Source organism: Salvia splendens, chromosome 3 (assembly GCF_004379255.2).
Source record: "Salvia splendens isolate huo1 chromosome 3, SspV2, whole genome shotgun sequence".
Classification (NCBI taxonomy): Eukaryota; Viridiplantae; Streptophyta; class Magnoliopsida; order Lamiales; family Lamiaceae; genus Salvia; species Salvia splendens.
Genome location: NC_056034.1, coordinates 33,989,451 through 33,997,247, shown reverse-complemented (window position 1 = coordinate 33,997,247; position 7,797 = coordinate 33,989,451). Strand labels below are relative to the sequence as shown.

At 39.0% G+C, this 7,797-nt stretch overlaps 1 protein-coding gene across 1 annotated transcript; it reads right to left on the bottom strand.

Annotated features, from left to right (window-relative positions):
* Positions 1 to 4,767: 4,767 nt before the first annotated feature.
* Positions 4,768 to 6,600, bottom strand: LOC121793454 (AAA-ATPase At5g57480-like). The gene has a single exon (XM_042191459.1). It carries the CDS (start codon positions 6,371 to 6,373, stop codon positions 4,895 to 4,897), a length of 1,479 nt encoding a protein of 492 aa, XP_042047393.1. The 5' UTR covers positions 6,374 to 6,600; the 3' UTR covers positions 4,768 to 4,894.
* Between the last annotated feature and the right edge of the window lie 1,197 nt (positions 6,601 to 7,797).

Sequence of the window (7,797 nt, the reverse complement as noted above, 5' to 3'; positions counted from 1 at the left end):
TAAAACACATACACACAGATTTCTATCCAACGATCATGAAGAACATCTAGTCACAATTCCATCAAAATTAGTTTGCTTTGGACTATATATTAGATTCGCAGTTTCAACTTTTGTCATAATAGGAAGGCAAGCTATACGAATTTCTCGACGATACTAATATTTTACAATTAATAATAAGGAAAAACGAACAAACAATTGAAACTATTTTGAAACTACAATCCAATGTCATGACATTCATTAACTTTGGGCCACTCATTTTTTTGCCATGTTAGTTGGCTTCACTTTATAAGAAGGGATCCCGAGAAATCAGCTCCCACAAGATTGATTTATTGCAAGTAACAAATTCCATTTTTATCTAGTCATTTGATCTCATATAATCTCCAATACCTTTCATCAATATAATCTCCAACGCATTCCATCAAGTTTGAAACAAAATGACTTTAGAAAAAAAAGACAGAGCCCAAGGCTCAAGCAATAAAATTAGGTGAGAAAAATAACGAGTAAGATAAAACTAGGGGTGGGTAGGTACGGTATACCTAGGCATGCACAAGGGTCGAAAATCGCCGGTTCAGGGTCATGAACCGGCGGTTCAAGGGTCGGGGAATGTATGAACCTGAACCGGCCCGCCTAGCTCCCGGCGGTTTCGGTTCCGGTTCAAAAAACCGGCGGGTTACGGGGCGGTTCAAAACCGCCGGTTTTCGGCTTGAACCGCCGGTTCCGGGCCGGTTCGACGGTTCGACGAATTTTTTTTTTTTTTTTTGCATTTTTCAACTTTTCAATTTTAATCAACTTACATTACACTTTTCAAGTTTGTTTTTTTATGAAATGTGAGTAAATAAAATTGAAAAAAATACGTATAAAGTTGCAATTTTATTAAATTGCATGTTTACAAATTACACGTTACAAGTTACAACAATTACAAATTGAAAACATATGGCGGTCTTGAAGTCTTAAACAAAATTTAAATACAAATGAGACTACTAGTGAAGAACTAATTACAAATGACAAGAAACGATGTTGAAGTTCTTAAACGTATAAGTGTATTATATATATACTCTTAACCGGCGAAGAAGATCTTTCTACATAACTAAATTAAGGACACCTTTAGCAATTTAACTTTAAATGTTGAGTTTCGTCTAACAATCAACAAATATAGTAGAATTGTCAAAAGTTTCCCTCATTTAGCCGTATAGAGAAATATACTTCATCGACTAGAGTATATACAAATACAATTATGTAATTGTTTTTGCATATACAAAAACATATGGCGGTTCAACCCTAAACCGGCGGGTTGTCCACGGTTTCCGTCAGAAAACCGCCGGTTTCTGACCGAAAACCGGCGGTTTCTGACCGGTTTTGCAGGCCTACACACTGACCCTACGGCCTAGCCTCTGAAAAGTTGCCGGAACCGTCAGAAACCGGCTCCCGAACCGGCGGTTTACCCAGACAAACCGGCGGTTTACCCCGACAAACCGCCGGTTTACCCCTCAAACCGGCGGTTTACCCTGCGAACCGCCGGTTCCAACGGCTATACTAAACCCCTACGCGAACCCTACGAACCCCTAACCTACGAAACACTATATAACCCTTTGAACCGGCGGTTCGAACCGCCCAAACCGCCGGTTTTGAACCGCCGGTTCAGGTTCAATATATTGCCGAACCTGAATCGGCCCTTCCGACCCTTCAACCCTTCTGCCGGTTCAACCCGCCGGTTCCGGGCCCGGTTCCGGTTCATGAACCGGCGGGCCCGAACCGGCGGTTAACCGCCGGGCCGGGTCGGTTTGTGCATGCCTAGGTATACCTTACCGAAACCACCATACCGTACACCTTACCATAAATTCGGTATGCGAAAAAATCATACATTTATCTTACCAAAATTTTCGGTATACTGAACTTCGGTATACCTTATTTTCGGTATGGAGAATTTTCATACCAATATCGTACCTCATTTTTGGTATGCCGTAACAAAGTTCGGTATACCATACTTTTGCGGTATACCTTACTTTCAATATCAATGAAAATTGAATATTTGAGTTTTTAGAATACTATTTTTATTTTATAGAAATTTAAATAATATACAGGTATTAAATACTAGTATATTTTATTCATATTATATTATATTTCACAATAAATTTTATAATTTAAAAATATATAAAATACTTTATATATTATTATATTCATATTTTACGGTATATACCGAATTTCGGTATGCCGCGGTATACCGCGGTATATAAAAATTCATACCTTTACCTTACCGAAATATTTCGGTAAGGTATCATACCGTACCGAAAATCACGGTATACCGAAAATTCGATATTTTCGGTATTTTATCGGTACGATAAGGCCGGTATTTCGGCATTTCGGTATTTTTCCCAGCCCTAGATAAAACCAAAAGAAAATATTCCAATTACTCTACTACAAAACTCAACCAACAAACACAACACAACACATAATAAATTATGAGCAAAAACACACGCTAAACACCATGAAGTATATCGGCAGCAAAAGTGAGATAATTTTAATCGTGACAGCGATAGATCTTGATTATTATAACTGGTCCATATCCATAAAATAAATAAAATAGTAAAATAAAACAAAAGAATGCCATGGATCCAAATTGCTGTCTGAAGTGGAAAACTGCAACGAAACGACAAGTTTAAAATTAGTAACCTGGCGAATAAGAGTAGAACCTACTACCAAACAAATTCCTGACATAATTAAATTTAATAATCCATAAAATAATATTTTCAATAAAGCAAATAAGTTATAGAGAAATCACAACCACAGCACTTAACAAATTAATTCAGCACTATTAAAAAAAAGGTTACCTTTTCCGAAGCGCCATACACGGACAAATAATAAGTACTCACATTCTCTTTATTCCTAAAAAAATAATCCACTTTTATCATTTTTCACATAAAACTATCCATTTTCTAATTTTAGAAAAAAAAATCGCATAGTATAACATTTCTAGATATACGGATTCTACTATCCAATAGTAATATAGTAATATCTCATCTTATATATTTTTATTAATAAATTAATAAAATTTAAAAACAGCAAACCTAAACATACTCGAACTTGAAAGTTTTGGTTTATGGCTTAGTTAGGGCTGGGGAAAAATACCGAAATGCCGAAATACCGGCCTTATCGTACCGAAAAAATACCGAAAATACCGAATTTTCGGTATACCGTGATTTTCGGTACGGTATGATACCTTACTGAAATATTTCGGTAAGGTAAAGGTATGAATTTTTATATACCACGCCATACCGAAATTCGGTATATACCATAATTTAAGGTATATACCGTAAAATATGAATATAATAATATATAAAGTATTTTATATATTTTTAAAGTATAAAATTTATTGTGAAATATAATATAATATGAATAAAATATATTAGTATTTAATACCCCGTATATTATTTAAATTACTATAAAATATAAATAGTATTCTAAAAACTCAAATATTATATTTTCATTGATATTGAAAGTAAGGTATATCACAAAAGTATGGTATACCGAACTTTGGTACGGCATACCGAAAATGAGGTACGATATCGGTATGAAAATTCTCCATACGGAAAATAAGGTATACCGAAAATTTTGGTAAGATAAAGGTATGATTTTTTCGCATACCGAATTTACGGTAAGGTATACGGTATGGTGGTTTCGGTAAGGTATACCGTACCTACCCACCCCTAGGCTTAGTCATGCTCCCACTAAAACAATTTCTAACTTATTTTTATTTTTCACTAATTTTATCAGTTTTACATTAAAATACACTCCCTCCATTTCATTTTAAATAGAGCTTTTTCTTTTTTACACGAGATTTTATATAATTTTATTTTGTGAGTTAAATGAAGAGATGATAAAATAAGAATGAGAAAAATTTGAGAGAGTTAAGTTTTATATAAAAAATGTGTTATTTAAGGTAGGACCTCCAAAAAGAAAAATGTGTATTAAGATGGAACTAGTATATTGTCCCTAAAACTGTTTTTTAGAAAACAAATGCATTGGTTGGTGTTGCCACGTAGATTAAATCTGCTTTAGTTTATAGGCTAAAATGGAAAAAGGCAAAATCTACTTTTCTAACTCAGTAATAAAAATCAAGACAAAGTCAATTTTTTTAAAAAAGAACAAAAAGCGTCAACTTTATCATCATACAATGACTCATGCTTTTCATTTGTATATCTTTCTTTATTCCAACATAAAATCTTTACATATATAGTTGAGCTGTTTTCTCCTTGTTTGTCACTCACATTATGCATTTCTTATTTAAATCTCTTTGCATTATCCATTTGAACAATTTTTCACTTACCCAATGTTAGTTAAATTTGAAGCATCATCACAACGAGATTTCTAAAAGAGTTTTACAAATCAATATCCAGATAATCGACTTCGAACTTGTTACCAGGAGCTTTCACAACATGAAGCAAAGCAATAAACTTTTGTTAGATAATATACTCCATGCGTCCCCAAAAAATAGACTAGTTTTTCCATTTTTAATCATTCTCCAAAATTAGACAAAGTCTAAACAATAAAAGTTTTGAACAAACACACAACTAATAATGTGAACCTTACAATCCTCTAAATTTTTCTTCATCCCTCTTATTTTACCAATTGCACATTAAAATCCGTGTCATATACAATTTTGTCAATTTTTGGGACGAATGGAGTAGAATAAAGTAAAAAAAAATGAAGAGAGCGAAATAAGATTTGTTGTTTTTTCCCTGAATAAGTAAATGGCTATTTTATAATATTACCATTCAAAAACGATTACGACTCAACGTAAAAGTAGTGACTACATGAATATTTCATTATAAGCATGAAAAAAAAAACAATAATGCCATGGAATTCGTTTCACGATTTTCATCCTTTCATATCATACTCAAGTTCGAAGCATTTTGTCATCATCAACCACATCTCCAATGCAACTTTGCTGCAATTGCTGCGGACTCTCCAAAGCCCTCTTCTCCTGCTCCTCATCTTCCACATTCCCCATCCCTAATTTCTTCAATCGACTTTTCTCCGCCCTAATTTTGAGCCCGTCCATCAATTCAACGACCGCCCTGCTCTTATCGCGGCGATTCTTAATCAGCACCTCGCTTATATCCGCCGGCGTCATCTCTGCCTCGTCGATCACCGCCGCGAATTCCTCCCCCTCCACATCGCTCTCTTCCAGATCCAAATAATTCTTCAACAGAATCTTCAGCGCCGGAAACGAGCAGTAGCTCATGTGGATGTGCATGTCCATCCTCCCGCTCCTCAGCAACGCCGGATCGAGCTTCCCGATGTGATTCGTCGTGAACACGAAGATCCTCTCGCTCCCGCAGCACGACCACAATCCGTCCGTGAAATTCAGTAAACCGGAGAGCGTAATCGTGTTGGCGCCGTCGTCGCCGGGCGGCGGAGACGCCGCCGCATTCTTCCTTCCCCCTAGCTTGTTGTTCCTGTTTGTGAGATTAATCGAGCAGTCGATGTCTTCGATAACGATAATCGATTTTGAACTCGTCTTCATCAGTAGCTTCCGCAGCTCGGAATTCGTGTTAACTTCTGTCAATTCGAGATCGTAGATGTCGTAGCCAAGGAAATTAGCCATGGCGGCGATTATGCTCGATTTTCCTGTACCCGGAGGACCGTAGAGGAGGTAGCCCCTCTTCCAAGCCCTACCAGTTTTCTGGTAAAAGGCCTCTCCGTTGGCGAAATCCAACAGATCGGCCATGATTTCAGATTTTTTCAGCGGATCCATGGCTAAGGTGTCGAAGGTGCTGGGGTGCTTAAACGGTACAGACTCCCAGGGATGGCCGCGGGAGTCTAATGAGCCGCCGCGGGAGTTGGTGTAGAGGAGGCGGTCCTGATTGCTGCGGCGGAGGTCGTTGGCTCGGTCCATGACGAAATCGAGGTAGGAGTTGAGCACCAGGTGTTTGTTGTTTTTCCTGAGACGGAGAGTGAAGACGCGCTTTTCTTCGGGGAGGGGGCGCCAGGAGAAGGTGGGGGAGTGGCGCTGGGTGACGACGTGCTCCCACTCTACCGTGGCGCCGTTGAAGGAGTCAACGAGGCGGTCGTTGCTGGAGAGGCTGTAGGTGATGGAGGAGGAGTTGAGTGCGCGGGTGAGACTGAGGCGGGAGCCGGAGACGGAGGCGGAGGAGCTGAGGTAGAGCTGGACGGCGTTGTAGAGCTCGTTGGTGTTGACGCCGTCGCTCTCGGTGATGTCGTAGTAGCAATAGGCGGAGAAGTAGCTAAACACGCGGTGGAGGAGCTTGAGGGAAGCGAAACGGAGCTCCGGGGGGAATAGCGTGTGGAGGAGGCTCTGGCCGAAGGCCCACACGCCCATTATGGAGGCCATGGTTGTCCACATCTCCTTCATTATTTATGTTTTACTATATGTTATAAAGACTAGAGAAGGAAAAAAAAAGAGAGAGAAACAGAGAGGATTTATGCATATATTGATGGAGATGGTGATGGTTATGGTTATGGGGAAGATATGTGATGGTTTCTCAGTGATTTGTAGAGGAAATCGGGTAGAGATGTGATCATAGCAGTGTAAGAATCTTGGGAGGGAGATTTAGATAGCGATTGGTAGATTAATACGGAAAGCGTAGGGCTGCTGTGGCATGCATTGATATTGAGGGAATATAAGGCCATACACAAAGTTGTTGTTATACCGTTCCTTAAACTACTATTTGCGGGTCCATTGTACTTTTTAACTCCATTTCTTAACTAAGGAACGGAATCTGCAACCCTCCGTTTCTTATCCGTTCCTTAAATTACTATTCATTCAATTTCATTTTTAAATTTTATTTCCAACCAAATTCAATTAAAAAAAACACACTTCATTAAATAAAATAAACTTACAACATAAAATTCGTAAAAAAACTTAATGTAATAATTTCCTAAAAATAAAAGTACACAATTTAATAATTTCATCCGCCAAAGTTTGTCTAAATGTGTTCAATTAGATCCTCTTGGAGTTGGGTGTGAGCGCTAGAGTCGCGTGTCCTTGCACAAATATAGATAACCGTTCTTGTATAGACGGATGCGCTCCACTTCGAGGCGGACTACTTGCGGTTGAGCTTCCAGGGGATTCGGGGTCGAACCAATTTCCCACATCGGGTCCTTCGTCTTGGACAATCATGTTGTGCAAGATTATGCACATATACATGATGTCGACCATGTTCTCCATGAACCACGTACGAGCCGGGTTATCACAGAAGTAGTCGCGTACTAACCTTGCGGCGGCTTCCTCCTGGTTACGATGGATGTACGTAGGAGAGCGTCGTTGGGGGGGCGCGGCTTCCTCCGCCTCCCGTCGTCGATCTTCTTCAAGTGATTGTTACATTATTTGACGCATTTGTTCAAAAGGATCCATTAGTTTGATTAAATTGGGGAGAAGAAAAACAGAGTTGATTTGAGATGAAAATTGGGGTGAAAATAGAGAGGATTTGAGAGGAATAGATGTGTGTTTGTGAGTGAAATGAGTATGAATTAGGAGTATTTATTGAGTAAAGAAATTTAAAAAAATTGCAAAACGGCTATAACGGTAATATTACCGTTTACAAATTTTTTTATTTTTTTTAAAATTCGAATTTTTTTAAAAAAAAGATATTTATTGCGTCATCGTGACGACGCCCACTCGCGGGCCGGCGAGTGGGCGTCACGCATGGCCTGGGAGCTCGCCACGTCGCCTAGGCGCGTGGCAAGACGTCTCGTGCTGCGTCGCGTAACGGCGGGTCGCGGGACGGGCTGGCGACGAAACGACGGCTTGCAACGCGTTTCTCCACGGTTTCGTTC

Excerpts from the sequence above, each read along its gene's own strand:
- LOC121793454 (XM_042191459.1), bottom strand. The coding sequence starts at position 6,373 with ATGAAGGAGATGTGGACAACCATGGCCTCCATAATGGGCGTGTGGGCC.